The sequence below is a fragment of the Cetorhinus maximus genome, chromosome 17 (assembly GCF_964194155.1).
Source record: "Cetorhinus maximus chromosome 17, sCetMax3.hap1.1, whole genome shotgun sequence".
In the NCBI taxonomy this organism is placed as follows: domain Eukaryota; kingdom Metazoa; phylum Chordata; class Chondrichthyes; order Lamniformes; family Cetorhinidae; genus Cetorhinus; species Cetorhinus maximus.
In genome coordinates this window covers 45635934-45655011 of record NC_135895.1, presented here as the reverse complement: position 1 = coordinate 45655011, position 19078 = coordinate 45635934, and the positions used below count along the sequence as shown (strand labels likewise).

General features: G+C 39.7%; 1 protein-coding gene across 2 annotated transcripts in view; it reads right to left on the bottom strand.

The window, feature by feature from the left end:
* Positions 1–19078, bottom strand: part of faf1 (Fas (TNFRSF6) associated factor 1) — a 383193-nt gene that overhangs the window by 164391 nt on the left and 199724 nt on the right. For both annotated transcript variants that reach the window (XM_078561145.1, XM_078561146.1), the window contains exon 12: positions 12605–12686. In XM_078561145.1, coding sequence (XP_078417271.1) covers positions 12605–12686 — 82 coding nt within the window. The remainder of the gene's footprint in view (positions 1–12604; positions 12687–19078) is intronic.

Genomic DNA, 19078 nt, shown 5'->3' with positions numbered 1-19078 from the left:
TCATAAATCTCATAAAAGTAATGGAGCATAGATAATTAAAGCAAACTTTGTCTGATACCATTCACAATTCAATTTTTATTTTCTAACTGAATTCAAGTTTGTCCAGTTAATTATAAATTTTTACCTGCTCTATAATTTCTATACCTCATCATTTCATTTATTCTACATAAATTTCTCATATGAATTGCAACATTTAGGTCTCTGCTTCCTTGAAGCAAACTGCAATACAGCAAACAGATAGTTTGACTTATTTTACACAGTGAAGGGCTTTGTTCAGTTTCTCATGCTAATGGGACATTAATATTTCATTTTATTATGGAATGTTGAGAAATGCATAATTTGTTTGCTGAGAAATATTATGCTTAAACTTGGATTATGTTTGGATCAAGATCTTTATAAATTGCAGACAAAAACTGCTAATTAGAAAATCTTTATATCACAACCTGTTTAAATCATTCATTCATCAGTTTAATGTCAACAAAAATAGAAAACACAATGCAAATTTTACAGAAAAGTGACTTGATTTCTAACATATGTTGCAGTCTCTAAATAAAATCTGGCATGGAATTGAGTGCGCTAAAACAAGATAAGCAGTGTATGGTTTCTGTTCATTCAGAATTGCTCATCTATACTTGGATACCATAACTGGATAGATACATCAGACTACATACTTAGATCAAATTATCATTGAGAGATAGGTGTGGCAAGATTAAGGTTTCTGATACATGAAACAAAAAGACAAAAATGTTGTTTAAATAGTGTAACATTTAACAGTACTTGTAACTTTGGAATATACTCATGTTTATAAAAGTATTTTCTACTATTAAGATAATGTGGAAATCTTTATTATATGAAATAAAGAATTTGCATTTATATAAGCCTTTCACACCTCAGGACCTCCAGAGTCCTTAACCAAAGAAGTACTTCTGAAGTATAATTCATAGAATTATACAACACAGGAGGAGGCTATTCTGCCCATCATATCTGGGCCAATTTGTCCAATTAGTCCTATTTCCTGGTTCTTAGCCCATAGCCCTGCAAATTTGTCCCTATCAAGCATAAACCCAAAAGCTGCTGTTGTAATGTAAGGAAATAGAGCAACCAATTTTCATGTAGTAAGAAACCACAAACAGCAATGAGGCAAGTGACCAGATATCCTCTTTCCTTTTTAAGTGGCGTTGGTTGAAAGATAAAATGTTGGCCAAGACATTGGGACAACCCCTTAGTCTTCTTCAAATAATGCCAAGAGATCTTTTCTGGGCAGATGGGGCCTCAGTTTAATGCCTCATCGGAAACACAGCACCTCCATCAGTGGAACACACCTATGATTCTACATTAGAGTGTTAGCCAGGATTATGTACTCAAGTTCTGGAGTGTGACTTGAACCCCGACCCGCTTATCCAGAGGTGAGAATGCTGCTACCACTGAGCCAAGGCTCCCATGGAGCAAAATTTCACACAAACTATAACATATGTCATTTCCCATCTACGTTTATTAGTTACAATATCACTTTGCAAAACTAGCAGTGACAACATTCACTTAAACATTAATCACATAAAAGGGAAGAATGGCCCTAAAATATGCATCTGGTACAATTTTTTCCCTTCAAAATTATTGCAGTTTTCGGTTTAAATACAACAGTTTATCCTGACTAAATCTGAACTTTGAAGTCCTGTACTGCTGATATGCAATATCTGATTAGGATATAAAAATATGTTGATGGCCTTGTGGTGCTTAATTAAAAAGAGGCAGAAGATCAGCCACAGTCTGTTCAGTTGCTCATCCATTCTACATTTCAAAGCCCAGTGTGCAATATCCAGGTTACTCCACTAGAATCCCTGCTATTGTATGAAGGTTGTTAGAGAAGGAGGGCAAGGCTATGTTTGCTCAATGATTAGGCTTCAGAATAAGCTTCTAGCTCCTAGAGAGACAGCTACCCACTCATTCATTGGGCCAATTCAAAAGCCTGGAAAGATTAAACACCCCTGCTGAGCAGGCAACCAAATGCAGGCAGAAAAAAAGAAATAAAAATTCTTTAAAAACTCTTAGATGACTTCATTATTTTCTGCATACGAAACTTTAAGACAGTGTTTAGTTAGTGAAAAACCCACATTGACCTTTTCTAAACCCTTAATCTGTTCTTTGTAGTACTGTTGCTTTGTGGCAAGCGGATGGCTTTCCTCTCTTTTCACTGTAAGCCATTAGAAAAGGTCTTGTGAAACAGTCACACTACTTAAGGATAAATTCCCACCTAAGCAACTCCCCCCCCCCCACCCCCTCTCTCCGCCCCACACCCACCCATCAAATACTACACAGAAAACAAGAAAAGCGACTTGTATAGTGTAGGAAAACAGACTACGCACAATTTATACTGTGCCCAGGATGATTTCACTAGCACGTTATCAGTTACTGAAAAAATGCAAGATCTAGACAGGGTCCTGCATCTTTTGAACAGAGCAGCATAGGGACGCAGATTTCACGACTAAGTATCAGATTTTGTAATTCACTGTTGCCAGGAGATAATGTGATACACAACAAAAGCAGCTCTGTTATCAGGAAGCATGTTAACTTTATACTATTATAATGGTATGAATCCTACTGTTAGGGAGAAATGTATGTGATTACAATTTGATTTAGCAAGTTACAGAGAGGTTTAAATACTGGAAGCATATTTTCTTCTTGTACAGTTATTTAAAAGGGCATTTGCCATTTCAACAGATTTGGAATCCAACTCTCTTCAAGCTAGTTGCAATTCTCCAGGCTACTTGCAAAAAAGGGCTTGTGTTTCTCATGAATTTTCAGACTGCTGCTAGAGGTCTTGGGTTCTGACATCAGAGCTGTGCAGTTTCAAAATATTGGAGGATTGGCTGGAAAGAAACTGATAATGATTAATTTCAATGTGCTTATTACTGCCCTAAACCTGTTATCATGCTGAGGGAGCATCCAGCAGCAAGGGTATAATAGAGTAGGCAATGATTAGGCTCTTGTTACTCAGGAGATATCAAATCCTATCTGTCCAGCTCTTTTCCCTAAAATGATAGAAGTGACAGGAAGTGAGCAGCACCAAGTGTGTGCGGTGAAGCCAGTTGCAAGGCTTTCTAATGACATATCAAGGAGGGACAGGTCTTCTCAATCTCAAGATTCCAACAGATGAGACCAGCCACCTCACTGCCACTTAAAAGGTACAACAGGATAGGTTCCAGAACATACACAAGTAAAAGCACTAGAAATTGGACGGTTTTAGATTTGGCTGTGCCTTATATCAATTGTGTTCAGGCACTTTCTTGGGACAGTGTTGATGGTGATCATAGTAGATGAAGCAATGGGTTTCATTGTGGGTGAACCAGTACAAAAGGAAAGGTGCATTTTGACCATCACATGTGCAGGACTGTTTATGCAATAGGCTGATGTGATACTAAGTTCAAAGTTTCGTCAATGAGAGCTTGTCATATGGTTTCTGTTGCTTGCATTGGTGGTTCAACAACAGTTTCTTTACGTTGTCCTGCACTTTGCTCAATTTAAGTATCTTCCTCTTCCATGCTCAAGTCTCTTCGGATAGCAATTTTGCAACTAGGCATTCTTTGGAAGACCATTGTGGTGCTGTATTCTAAGATGTCCCAATCTGTCCATACATCTGAAGCGCTGTCCGAAGAGGCCAATAATAATCCTGATGGCTCTATGCAATTTGTTGAATTTGCTCTCTGCTGCTCTTCATCATTGTTAGAGGCGAGGATAAAAAAGGTAGCATTCGTCTTACAAGAAGCCTACTGGTACTTATTTTCTGTCAAATAATCATCAAAAGGTACAATGTCTTAAAATTAATATGTCATGACTACTGCCTGGGAACTGGGTATTCACTTGCAGATCATCCATTACCATTAAAGCAGGATCATGCATGTTGGTAAAGTGGAAGCGATTCCAACTTATAAATGTGAAGGAATTGTGTGCAAAGGTCAATATGGCAACATGGGTGTGGGGAATCCTGCCACCTGAAAATACAATTGAATATCCATCTCATTTTGTTGCCAGTTGAAATAGTTTGATATTATGGCCTGGAATTTGTGATCAGCAATGAAGCAAGGAGGCTTGCTGCTGATCTTGAAGAAAGACGAGAATTTTACCTCTCTCATCGTGTAATTGATTGAAGAGCTCTTTAATGGGGATTCCCAGTGTGGAGCTGCAGTGATGGCATCAAGCTACCCAAGCAGCTAATGACATTATAGAATTCTCACAGACAGGCAACCAGCAAATGAAAAGCACTGAAGTCAAATCGCTTTTTTAAAAAAGTTACATAAAGCAAAATAAAGATTGGGACATACATATGGGGTGAAGGTAGAAGCTGAACTCAAATTTTTTAGAAGTTTAATTTTAAAAATCTAGTAATTAATCATAATGGGGATATTTAAAAACACACCACAAATATTAAAATTATTTTTTCAGAACAAGGGATAGTCATTACTAAGATCACCATTAAAAACCCTGTTATACATGACTGAAGGTGTAACTATTTACAGGGTTTCTAACAGTGGTGTGAGCATTGAAAAGGGCAAGTTCTCACCATATCAATTGATTTCAGTGATTGACAACTTTGGGTGTGGTGTGGGGGCACAACGCAGCCTGAGTTGGAGTAGTGAATGACAGACCAAAACTTCCAGATGTGAGTGACAATCTAAGCCTGCACTTTGAGCATTTCACCTTGTTTCACCCCCTCACTTCTCATTCAAAATCAGCACTCTCTACCACTCTCCCAAGTACAATAAATATTTTTCTCATGCATCTTCACTGCCTTCTTCCCTCAGCCTCTGCATCAAGCAACTGCTCATCCTCAGTGATTTCAACCTCCATCTCAATTCTTCATGCTCACACCGAGTTCATTGCTCTCTTATCCTCCCCTAAATGTCTCTCTCCATGTAAACGCCTCAACCCATATTCATGGCCATCCCTTCACCTTGCTGTCTCACGTGGTCATGCTAGTCCTGTCATATCAATCACAGATGAGTTCAACTCTGATCAGTTCCCTGTATCACTCTCCACACACATTCCCCTTCCACACCCCAACCTTATCTCCTTCTATATCTGCCCCTGGAAAAAAACTTTACCCCAATTAACCTGCAACTGCACTTCCAAAATCTCAACTGAAGTTTGGTCCTCCATTCACAACAACATATCTGCAACTATTGAACCACACCCTCACCTCCACCTCCGATTCCCTCTTCTCCAATAAACTGTTACTCTCTCCTACCCTGGCCATTGCCCCAATATGGCCCTCAACTCACTTCTGTTATTTCAAGGTACACAATTTTGAAAGATGTGGACAACTCATTTAACTAACTACTGCCAGAACTATCGGATCCTGCTCTCATTTACTAAAACTGGTCACAATTCCAAGTTCATCCTGGAATGCAAAGATTTCTCTTGTTTTCTCTTCTACAAACCTTCTTCTTAAACCCCTCTCCCGTCTTTTCCACACTCACCTCCAACAATAAGCGTGAGGAGCTCATGAATTTCCTTGTCACTAAGGTGCCGCGTCACTCCCTTCAACTAGTCCACTGGGCCAAAGTTCTGCCCTGCCCTGCCCCTTCCTTCCCTGAATTTGCAAATTTTTCTAGTTTCCCTTCCATCTTCCCTTAAATTTTCTCTGAACTCATGGTGCTCAGGACAACCAGATCCATCTCCTGCTCCCATGACCCTGAATATGGGACCCATATTCCCAGTAAACTGCTGACCACCCAACTCCTCCTCTCCCCCTCAAAGGTCCCCAATGTTAACAGTTCCCTCTCTTCAGGTGTTGGCCTTCTCTCCTTTAAATCTGCTACCATTCCCCTCTTAGATTCATAGAATCATGGAATTGTTATAGGACAGGAGGCCATTCAGCCCATCACATCTGCACCAGCTCTCCAAATGAACAATTCACCTAGTGCCATTCCGCCGACTTCTCCCCATAACCCTGCAGGTTCTTCCTTTTCAGATAACAACCTAATTCCCTTCTGAATAAATTGAACCTGCCTCCACCTCAGGCAGTGCGTTCCTAACCACTCACTGCATGTAAAAGTTTTTCCTTATGTCACCATTGCTTTTATTGCCAATTACCTTGGATCTGCACCCTCTCGTTCTCAATGCTTTCATGAGTGGCAACAGTTTTTATCAAATCTCCTCTCAGCCTTCTCTTCTCAAAAAAAAGTGTCCCAACATCACCAATCTAATTTCTTTGTAATTGAAGTTCCTCATCCCTGGAACCATTCTTGCGAATCTTTTCTGCATTCTCTCTCACGCTTTCACTTCTATCCTAAAGTGTGGCACCCAGAATTGGACGCAATGCCCCAACTGAGGCCGAATCAGTGTCTTTTACAAGTTCAACATAACTTCCTTGCTCTTGTACTCTATGCCCCTATTTATAAAACCTAGGATAGTATATGCTTTATTAGCCACTCTCAACCCATCCTGTCACCTTCGATGACTTATGCACATGTGCACCCAGGTCCCTCTGCTCTTGCACCCCCCTTTAGAGATGGTTTTCTTTAAAAAAAACCCTTGATGCAACCGTCTTTGCAAACTACCGCTTTATCTCCAGCCTCCCTTTCCAAATTCCCTGAACATGCTGCTGCTTCCCAAATCCATGCCCATCTTTTCCAGAACTCCATGTTTGAATCTCTTCATTCAGGTTTCTGCCATGTCTCAGTACTGAAGCAGCTCTTATCAAAGTCACAAATTACGTCTTAAATGATTGTGAAAAAGGTAAGCCTTCTCTCCTTGTCCTTCTCCTGGCTGGCTACGCCAACCTCCTCCAATGACTCTCCACTGTCATCCAGCTGGGTGGGACTGTTCTCACCTGGTTCCATTCTTATCTATCTCATCCCAGCCAGAGTATCACTTATAATGACTTCTCATCCTACTCCCACACTGTTACCTCTGGTGTCCTGTAAAGATCTAGCCTTGCCTCTGGTGTCCTGTAAAGATCTAGCCTTGGCAGCCACCTCTATTTCTCATCTACACACTGCCCTTGGTGACATCCTCTGAAAGCAGTGTTAGCTTTCATATGTATGATGACAACACAGTTGATATGAAGGGGTCATTTTCAGGTTGGCAAACTGTAACTCGTGGGGTGCCACAAGGATAGTGCTGAGGCCTCAACTATTTACAATCTATATTAACGATTTGGATAAAAGGACCGAGTTTATTGTAGCCAAACTTGCTAACAATAAGAGGATAGATAAGAAAGCAAACAGTGAGGAGGGCACAGTTTGCAAAGGGATATTGATAGGTTAAGCAAGTGGGTTAAAATTTGGAAGATGGAGTATAATATGGAAAAATGAGGTTGTCCATTTTGGTAGAAAGAATAGAGAAGCAGAATATTATTTAAATGGAGAGAAGCTACAGATTGCTGCAGTACACAGGGTTCTGGGTGTCCTTGAACATGAATCTGCAAAAAGTTAGCATGTAGATACAGCAAGTAATTTGGAAAGCAAATGAAATGTGGGTCTTTATTACAAGGGGATGGTGTATAAAAGGAGGGAAGTCTTGTTACAGCTGTAAAACGCATTGGTGAGACCACACCCAGAGTACTGCATGCTGTTTTGGTTTCCTTATTTAAAGGAAGGATTGGATTACTTACATTGAGGCAGTTCAGTGAAGTTTCATCAAGTTGATTCCTGAAATAAAGGGGCTGTCTTATGAGGATAGGTTGAGCCTATACACATGGGAAATTAGGAGAATGAGATGTGATCTTAGTGAAACATAAGATTCTGAGGAGGCTTTACAGAGTAGATGATGAGAGGATGTTTTTCTTCATAGGGGAACTAAGGGGGACAGTTTCAGAATAAGGGGTTTCCCATTTAAGATGGAGATGAGGAGGAATTTCTTCTCTCAGACAATCATTAATTTTTGGAATTCTTTACCCCAGAGAGCAGTGGAGGCTGAATTAAACAGATATTTGATCTATAAGGGAATCAAGGGTTGTGGGGGACAGGCAGCAAAGTGGAGTTAAGGACATGATCAGATCAACCATGATCAGGCTCGAGGAGCCAAATGGTCTACTCCTGCTCCTATTCCTTACATTATGTTCCTATGACACCCAGCTCTAGGTCACCATCACCTCTTGACTCCTCCACTATTACTAAATTATCAGGCTGCTTATCACCATTAAGTACTGTTTGACTAAAGCCATTGCTTTTGGTCCCTGCTCCAAACACTGCTCCCTCCCTCCCGACTCCATCCCTCTCCCAGGCAACTGTTTAAATTAGAGATAAAAACAAAAAACTGCGGATGCTGGAAATCCAAAACAAAAACAGAAACAGAAATACCTGGAAAAACTCAGCAGGTCTGGCAGCTTCGGCGGAGAAGAGTACAGTTGACGTTTCGAGTCCTCATGACCCTTCAACAGAATAGTTCTGTTGAAGGGTCATGAGGACTCGAAACGTCAACTGTACTCTTCTCCGCCGATGCTGCCGGACCTGCTGAGTTTTTCCAGGTATTTCTGTTTAAATTAGACTGTTCACAAACTTGGGTGCCATATTTGACCCCGAGAAGAGCTTCCAACCATATATACCCAGGGCGCCTATTTCCACCTGCACAAAATCACTCGACTTTGCTCATCTCAGTTCATCTGCTGCTGAAGCCCTCATTCAATCCTGTTTTCTAGTTAGTTGTATTGGACCCTCTATGTCATCACAGGGTCTCATTTCAGACTTCAAAACTAGGACAACATCACATCTAGCTTCATTTGTTGTTTAAGACATCAAACAAATTTATTAAACCACGAACACATACAGAATCTAACAATTATGTTTTAAAAGTGAAAATAGTTTATCTAGCATCTGGGGAAGGAAAATCAATGAATTACAATCTACTACTAAGTGATTCTCTTATAACTTTAATAAATGTCATCTTTTTCATTCTTAGTATCCTTTTGAAGTGATACATACATAGAGAATTTCAGGATTTGACCCAGCAGTGATGAGGGATTTATATGTCCAAATCAGTATGGTATGAGTGACTTGGAAGGAAATCCAGAAGATGATGTTCACATGATATTACATTCTTGATGATAAAGATCACAGGCTGGGAATTGCTATCGAAAACTAGCTTGTGGAGACGCTGCAATCCTGTAAATAGCACCTACTGCAGTCAGAATAGATTGGTGAAGAAGGGTGTGGATACTGAATTCAGCAGCAGGGCACCAATTAAATGAACTGCTTTGCCCAAAACAAGGTTGATGTGCCCCTCCTGCAGAAAAGGACAGATGCAGGCAATCAACTCCTGTTGCATCTCACCTGCATCAAAACCCTTTTAGTTGCTTCCTCAACCAAATAAAGCAAAGACGATTAGCCATTTTTCAAAATTAGAACTGTAGCAACTGAAGATCTTAAATATTTTGAACTACTGGGAATCAGATCTTCAAAAATAATCTAACAAGAATAGCGATAAAAATAACATCCAGCACAAATCTAAAGATAAATTGTTTTCAGATTTGTCTTCAAAAACTGCAGATACATTTTTAAATTCATCTGTTTGATTAATTTCCCTAATTTTCTGACCTCTCCAATGTTCCTCACTGATGCCATGAACAATGGCAAATGGAGAACTTCCCTATGCACCAAGCAGGGTGAGCACATCGGAGTAATGTTTAATTTATATGATGTAACGGTCTTACACTGTTCTACAAAATGTGCATCAAATACAATTTGTTAGTATAGGAAGAAAAATGTTTTTCTCTCAAATAATAACGGATTCAAATTAAAACATTGGCTAAGCTCAAGATTGGAAAAAACTCTCCCCTACACAGCTATTTAATTAAAACTTTTATTCAAAATATGTTGACTAAATCACTGAAAAAGTACAATACGTAAATCTAGTTATGAAAGGATTGAAGGCTACAGGAATAAGTAGATATCTACCATATGGCTTTCAATAAATGTGCAATTAAAGGAGACACTTATATGAAACAGAAAGCATAGCCTGAACGCTTCCCTTATCTGCAGGTAACTGAAAAGCAAAGAAAACAACTTGAATATTTATTTAAAAAACTGGGTTTGCATTATCCATATAGTATCTCTTCCAAATAATGGCGAATCAATCATTTCCCAGGACAAGATGGGTCTATAAACTGAGTGACAGGTTTACAAGACAAGATAGTGTGAGCAATAACCCCTGGAGGGTGCTCTTGACTACTCTGCTGTGTTACTCAAAAATTAGGCAGAGTGCCAAACTCCCCATATGCTAGGACAGGTCAAATATTTCAAGTCAAAAATACAAAGGCTGAAAAAACAGCATTTTTTGTGCAGAATGCCAAGCAACGCTTGGGACATTTTCTTCCCATTGCTCAGATGTGTGATATTTCACATGTATGCAAACCAAGATATAAAAGCAGAGCTGTAAGAAAGCTCATAAATCAAGTTCTAAGCTTTTCATTTACCCCAGTTTGTGCTTCTCTACTTTTGATTTCAGCTCTGCTCCCAATTCTCATCTCCCTTTTGCTGCAATCATACAAGTCCAAACTTCACTGCCGCCCTCAAAAAAAAATTACAACGTTTTGTGAAATAATACTAATTGATAATATCAAGTGGCATTCTATAATTAATCACAAATTTAAGGGTCTATTGGAAAGTATACAACTAAAGAACAAGCTACGTTACCAATGTTAGATTTCAGGTGTCCCTTTAGTCATACAAAAGGCTGCTCAAGTTGACGCCATTGATCATGCTCAGCAGTTTAATCTTTTATACTGATAAAATAACTTATAGCAAGGTATCCAGTGTTTATTAAAAATAAAGCAGACCACAAAAAAGCAAACAGCCACAAAACTCATTGCTCCTGGCATTAAATTTGCTGCGTCACTTCAATATGCTCATCCATTACCAAGGTGGCATATCAGTACCCATTAAGTTTCACGTAATTTAATTCCAAACACCTTTATGAACTCTTTGTATTATCCTTCAAAGGAAATACATAAATTTGCCTCGTTATCTTCAAATCATGACAATTCTGCAAATCGGTGTACATCTGCATTTGCTATTATTTTCCATCCTCCAAAACATGTCTGCAAGTTTCCCGATATGTATGCATTTAGCATCGGGTAAAAAGGTGTAATAGTGAATATTAGTTGTAACTTGTTATATTGTAACCTGCATCAAACGTTAGAGAATTCCACTAAGTAATACAAACACAAAGCATAGAACTTAAATATTTTCCTTCGCTACATACAGAAAATGAGATTCAGGAATCAGCACTAAGTCCAAACTTGAAATGGTAAAACACTTTCTCAAAACACTACCTTGTCTAACAAAACACAACAAACTTCTATCACAATTTCTGATAAAATGTATAACTGTGCAGTAAAATTTAGGCCGATTCACAGGAAGACTATGGGAAGTTATAAATTGGAAATTTTCTATAAACATTCTATGGAAATTTTAGCCCAAAGATTACACTTCTTGACATTTGTAGGATTCAACTATATAAAATTTTTTAAATAAAAAAGACATCAAGTGAAAATGGAAAAGATAAAGAATGGTCAAATGGGCCACTCTAATCTGTACATAATCAGTTTAAAGCATCCTGATTAGACGAACTGTGAGTGGCGTCGTGAGAAAGACTTAATCAAGTGTAGTGTTTTACTTAGCGATTAAGTATATATCAATTGATGGTATTCCAAAATCCTTCATAATCCAGCCACTCAAATAAACATTTAATGAGTTTAGGTTCAAAAACCCTGGCAGTGGATTTAGGTCAAAACAGGTTTCAAGCACCATATTATTTTCCTTCCTTCCTTTTAAGTGGTTGTTTAAAAAATGCTTTCTTTTACCAGAGAAATTAATTACAGAATTTGAAATCTAACTTCACAAAGAAAAAACATTTCTGTGTCTGACATAAAATGAGACCACTGAAGTAAGGATGCCACCACTGTATAAAATAAATCCTTCGAAATGTTTAAGTAGAATGTATCCTGTTAAAAAATAAAATTGTAAAAGGTCTACATACAAATAAAGGTTTTTGTAATTTTGGAAAAAAATAGCCTTCAATAAGAAAAGAGTAACAATGACCTTATTTGGAGTTTAAATAAATAACTGGAGATTGCTGAGGCTGGAGTGATAAACTTGGCAAGATTATACTAATAGAGGAGAAAAGATAATTATCAGTTAATGAGGTTAAGTTAATTAAAGCATAAGGCAGGAGATAAGGCACTTCAATTTTAACTTAAAGTGACCTACGCCAGCACAAAGCTCACTGTGTCACTGACTATAGCCATTGTTTCCCATTTCAAATAGAAAAATAGATTTTTGTCCCTCTTTCTAAGGAGTTACAAATTAGGAGTTCATAACATGTTACATTTTGTTTATTTTTTCTATATTGAACATTTAACAATATAAATTTTGTTCTCCACTCCAAACGTCTTCACTAGAAATTAAGAGCTGAAAGTTATCCATCCAGCTGCACATATTTTAGTTAATTATGCAGGTTCTGCTAAAGGGGGAAGGAGGGGGTGCTTGCAAGGAAGGAGATGCTGCCATTTTTTTTAAATAGGTCCTTTTTTTAAAGACATAACTTATTCAAATGAAAGGATGAAAAATTGATGCAGACTGAGCTAATATTCTGAAAGGTCACTTACATCTCTGGCTTTTCCATAGAATGCTTCTTGAAAGGCAGCTTCAAGTGATCCAATGAAGAATACAGGGTGACAGTCACCGTATCTGTTACGTGACAAAGAAAATTAAGTTTGATTCATGCAAAACAATTGTAGTGAGGGTGGTGTACAGTCACATTACCATAAGCACATAGGAAATAGAAGCGAGCCATTCAGGCCCTTGAATCTGCTCCACCACTCAACAGAATTGCGGCTGAACTTCGAAATGAACTCCACTTTCCTGTACTATCCTCATAACCCTTAATTCCCTTAGAAGATAACAGTCTCAGTGTTGATTATACACAACTGTGTATTTGCAGCTCTTTGGGGGAAGATATTTAGAAAGATTCACAACGCTCCAAGTGAAGAAATTTCTCATCTTAGTTCTGAGGCTATAGCCCCTAGTTTTAGGCTCTCCAGCCAGGGTAAATGGTCTCAACATCCATCCTGTCAAACCCGCTAAGAATTCTATACCTTTCAATGAGATCATGTCTCATTCTTCTAAAGCCCAGGAGTGAGAATTCAGCGAGATCGGAGCATGTGCAAGAGAGGCAACAGAATAGGCCTGAGACCACAAAGACTGGGAACTCAGTAAGTTTGGAGTGGATAAGTAGCATCAGCAGAGCAAGCCCGAAACCAGGAAAAGCGAGAACTCAGTGAGACCAGGCCATTCAAAAACAAAAATCAAAGCATGAGGTCACATGAAGCAGGTAAGTGATTGATTGGCGAGTATTATTTTCTCTCTCTAAACGGGGACATTGGTCTAAACTAGCAGCTGGGAAATGAAGAATTTTAAATCGGGATAAGTGTAACAGTAAATGAATTAAGAGTATTTGCACACAGCAAGTCTAGAGGCAATAACTAAAATTAATAGTTTAAACAAGATCCTGACTAGATTCTCAAAGAGGAAGGAGAGATTTATTTCCTTTTTAAGATCTTGGATGGGCAGCTGAGACCTGTCGCTTACAGTTCCTGCAGCATATGGGAAACTCAGGATACTTAGTTGTCTTTGGAGACCACATGTGTAAGAAATGTCTCCAGCTGCTTGAGCTCGACTCAGTGTTTCCCGACTTGATGGGCAACTGGAATCACTGCAGAACATCAGGGAGGATGAGGGTTTTCTGGATCGTACATTCCAAGAGGTGGCACACCCCCAGACAGAGACTTCAGCATAGCTGCTGGTTGGTAGCAGTGTTCCTCAAAGGAAGCACTACAGCCTTTTTTGGAACACAAAGTAAAATTTCAAAATTTGCCAATGCTATCAAATTTGGAAGCACAGCAAAGAGTGAGGCTGATACCTACTGACTGTAGTAGGACATACATAAGCTAGCAAAATGGGCAGATAAGTGGCAGATGGAATTTAAGTGTGAAGTGATGCATTGTGGTAGAAGGGATAGGGACAGGCAATACAGACTTGATGGCAGAGCTCTAAACAGTGTCTTTGCACACCCAATATTACCATACAGCCTGAAAAAAATATTCTGCTCTTCCACTCTTCTAACCAAAGTGGATATTTTCACATTTCCCACATTATACTTCATCAGTCACCATCTTCCTGATCACTTAACCAGTCCATATCTCTTTGCAGTCTCTTTACTTCCTCCTCACAGCTTACTTTTCTACCTAGCTTTATATTGTCAGCACACCTAAATATGTTACACTAAGTCCGCTTGTCTAAATCATTGATATAGGCTGTAAATAGCTGAGGCCCAAACGCTAATCCCTGCAGCACTCCACTAGTTTCCTACTGCCATCCTCAAAATGACCCATTTATTCCTACTTTCCGCTTTGTCCGTTAAACAATCCTCAATCCATCCTAATATATTAACCTCAATCCCATGAACCCTAATCTTGAATAATCTTGTATTGTGAGACTTTTTATTATATGCTTTCTGACAATACAAATATGCTACATCAACTGGTTTCCCACATTCACCCTGCTAGTTACACCCTCAAAAAATCACTAATAGACTTGTCAAACACTATTTTGTTTTCATCATCGGTAAAATCATCCAACTTTCTCCTTTAAATTAATAAAAAAATTCCCTTCAATAACTATTACCCAAAACAGCATCAATGATCACGATGGGAAACATCATTCAGTGGTAGGTTTCTGTGATTTAAAGTGGAAAGATGTGAACCTGTGACAATGTTACTGGGTCTACTTCCTTTTTTTCCAAATCTCATTCATGGATGTGGGCATTTCTAGCAATGCCAGCACTTGCTGCCCATCCCTATTTGCCTTTGAGAAGGTAGGAGCAAGCTGCCTTCTTGAACTGCTGGAGTCCATGTGGTGTAGGTACACCCACAGTACTGTTAGGAAGAGTGTATTAGGATTTTGACCTAGTGACGATGAAAAAAGGGGGTATATTTTGAGTCAGGATAATGTGTGACTTGGAAGGGAACTTACAGGTGGTGATGTTCCCTTAAGCCTGCTGCCCTTGTTCTAAGCAGTAGAGCTCACGGGTTTGGAAGGTGCTATCAAAGAAGCCTTGGCAAGTTGCTGTAGAGCATCTTGTAGATGGTACACACTGCAGCCGCAATGCACCGGTGGTGGGAGGAGTGAGTATTTATGGTGGTGAACAGGGTTGCTGATGAAGTAAGCTGCTATGTCCTGGTGTCTTGAGTGTTGTTAGAACTGCACTCATCCAGGCATGTGGGAAGTATTTCATCACACTTCTGACTTGTGGAAAGGCTTTGGAGAGCCAGGAGTTACTCGCAGCATAATACCCAGTCTCTGATCTGTTTTTGAGCCCACAGTGTTTATGTGGCTGGTCCAGTTAAGTTCCTGGTCAATGGTGACACCCCAGGATGTTGATGGTGGGGGATTCACCGATGGTAATCCTGTTGAATGTCAAGGGGAGATAGTGAGGCTCTCTCTTGTTGGAGATTGTTGTTGTCTAGAATTTGTGTGGTGCAAATATTACTTGCCACTTATCAGCCAAAGCCCAAATGCTGTCCAGGTCTTGATGCATGTTGACACAGGCTGCTACATCACCTGAGGAGTTACGAATGAACATTGTTGCATTCACGAACGAACATCCCCATTTCTTATAATGGAGAGGTCATTGATGAAACAGGTCGGCCAAGGACACTAACCTGAGGAAGTTTGTTTGCAGAAATTTTGCAAATGTGCAGACCAGCTCTCTTGGGAAAACACTACAGCCGACCAGTCTATGTGCAAGCTAGCACTGAAACTTGGTTCAGCATGATTTGAAGACCATCTACGCCAAATTTGCAACATCTGACATGCCCAGAGCAAGAGCAGAGCAGGCACAGCTTCAGAAGCCCCCCCAAGCACCAATGACAATAAGAGCTGCCAGTTCTGTGAACATCCATGCCAATTGCACATTGGACTCTTCAGTCAAGAGATGGTCAAATCATTTACAGCTTGAACATAGCTCAAACAAGAAACCTACCATAACCCTGAGCAACTCTTGCAGTGATGTCTTGGGGATGAGATGATTAGCCTCTAACAAAAATCATCTTCCATTGTGGTTGGTATAAAGCCAGCTAGTGGAGAGTTTCCCCCACACTCCAGCTCCCACTGACCTCAATTTTACTAGGGTGTTTTGATGCCATACTTGGTCAAAGGCAGCCTTGATCATAAAATAATGACTTGGATTAATAATGTAAATCAAAAATATATTTGCCAGTGGCTTTGTTAGCTTCCATAAATATATTTCTGCATCAGTTCATTCCATACTAGTAATTCAGATTTATTATTGCACAATGTAAAGTATTAACAAAGTTAATATTTTGCAGGACATTTGAAGCAGCAAGAAAACTGATTTTGCTGTGAAAATAATTTCCAGTTTCACTTCCTAAGCTATTAGAGAGAGCAACCATGAACATGAGACTTGGAATTTACAGGCATAAGATAGGAAGAAATATTCAGTTTGAACAGTCCCTCACATACTGAGAGAGAAAAGACTAGATATCAAATTAAAACTTGATTAGGATTATAAAACAGCAGAGACCTTATGGAGAAATTGGATTTTGAACTCTGTGGAATGAAGGAAAACTACATGCTATTGTTGTCTTGTTGGTCAAGTGTTTTTCCATTCTTTTGCTGGGACTCAACATTCAATTTTCCAGTCGATATCATCTGTCAGACTTTTTGTGTTATAGAATAGTTTGCAAATTTTGCCGAATTTGAAGCGGAAAAAGGTGCCTATGATAGATGTCATGTTGATAATACAAGTGAGAACAAGCCGAATAAAGAAACTTCAGAAGGGAAATGTAAAATGAAATAAGAGTGGCAAAGAGAGAGGGCTGAATTTTGTGCCAGCAACAGTCTTGGCTGCTGGCTGGAGATCCGGCGAGAACCCCGCTTCCCAGTTTTCTGGGAAGGCCGCGGGTAGTGCAAGCCAATCAGACAGTTGACAGGCCTGCAGCGGGTCTTTCCCCAGGATCAGGACCCTGGAGGTGGAAGTCCCTGCCGTCGAAAGCTGCCAACCAGAGGCTAGCAGCTCTTTTCAACGGCAGCCCCACTGGGGAGACGGTGGCAGCTGCTGCTGGCAATGCATTTACCCAAGACCTAAGACCAAGAACCAAGACACACAGGTGAGTGATTGGCAGGGGGGAGGGGGGGAAGAGGAGGTTCACAGAATGACGTCACAGTGAGTGAGTTGGCAGCAAGGAAAGGGGGTAAGTCTCAGTGGCAACCCCCCATCCCCACCTTTCCACCAGATTAAAAAGCCCCCGCCACCATACTTGCCACCGGGGAGGGCACAAGATTCTGCCCAGAGTATGAGAAGAGATTGGCCAACATAAGAGAATCCAAAGGTCTTCTATAGGCATATGAATAGCAAAACAATAGTAAGAGGGGATGGGGCTGATTAGGGTCCAAAAAGGGAGGCAAAATACATGACTGATATGCTAAAACAATAAGCATGTTGCATCTGTCTTTTCCAAGGAAGTAGATGCTAAGAGTCAAAGCAAATGAAGAGGTAGGTATTTGAGATGGAAGGGCTAAAATTGATAAAGAGGGCACATTAAAGAGGCTGGCTGTTGATAAGTCACCAGAAGATGAGATGTATTTGATAATGCTGAGGGAAGCAAGGGTGGAAATTGAGAAAGCACTGCCCATAGTATTCCAATGCTCCTTAGATATATGAATAGTGCCAAAGGACTGAAGAGTTGCAAATGTTACACCTTTGTTCAAAAAAGGTTGCAAGGATAAACCCAGCAACCACAGGTAGTGGAAAGCTTTTAGAAGCTACAATTCAGGACAAAATTAACTGTCACATGGACAACTGTGGATTAATTAAGGAAAGCCAGCAAGAACTAGAGGATCCAGATTTAAGGTGATTGGCAAAAGAACCAAAGGAGACATGAGGAAAAACCTTTTTTTTTTGCAGAGAGTGTTTAGGAGCTGGAATGCACTGTCTGAGGTGGTGGTGGAGGCAGATTCAATCGTGGCTTCCAAAAGGGAATTGGATAAGCATTTGAATAGAAAGAATTTTCAAGACTACAGGTAAAGGGTGGGGAACTGTGACTAGCTAGATTGTTCTTGCAGAGATGCTATGGACTCGACAGCCCAAAAGGTCTCTTTCTGTGCTGTGATCTATGATTTTACAAAACTCTCTGTACTGTAACATTTCCTTCATATGTCTATTCAAAGTTTTTCAACTATTCGCTGATGTTCACAATGCTCTTTCATTTGTTAAATGCATCTCATCAAACTGGAATCATTTGATTAACATAAACCCAAATTTTGCCATTAGCAGCGAATAAAACAGGGCTCCCTTCCATACACTTACAGATGCCCACAGGCATTGTGCAGCAACTAATGGACACCAGGAGTTTGACATAGTGCAGTGCACACTACATGGGATCTGGGGCCCAGCACATCTCAAACTAATTAACTTGAGCCATGGAAAGTCTAAAACAGTAAGCGCAAGTTAGAACATCTAATTCAACATAGAATCAAGTATAGAAAGCAAAATAGAGAAAGCGAAAAAAAGATGGGATTAAGAGAGACAGATTACAAAAATGTTTCTTTCTTATTTTAAAAATTCTCCAATAATTAAAATGCGAACAAATGAACCTCCACACAAGTAAAAGTAAATTCTTAGTGCCAGAAGCATTGAGTGGTAGGAATTAAGACTCATCACACTGTTGCAAGTTCACTTACACAAAAATAGACATGCCCTAACTTTTATGGGTATTTAATGGTTACCCAATGGATAAGTATCACAGTATCACTCCCTTCATGTGTTTGAATGCCGAGTCTCTTGATGAGGTACTAATGTAGGGAAGCTAGAGGAGGAGCAGGACAACTCGCACACCAACATCCTGATTTTCATCTTGAACAAAGCATGTGCAGACACTAGAACTTGCTAATGAGACGCTAGAACAATTTACTAATTGCTAACAGTGAGTGCTGATAGTCTCACTGTTATTCCAACTGCAAAATCCAGGTCATTGTCTAACAGGCGCTCACACACACGCACA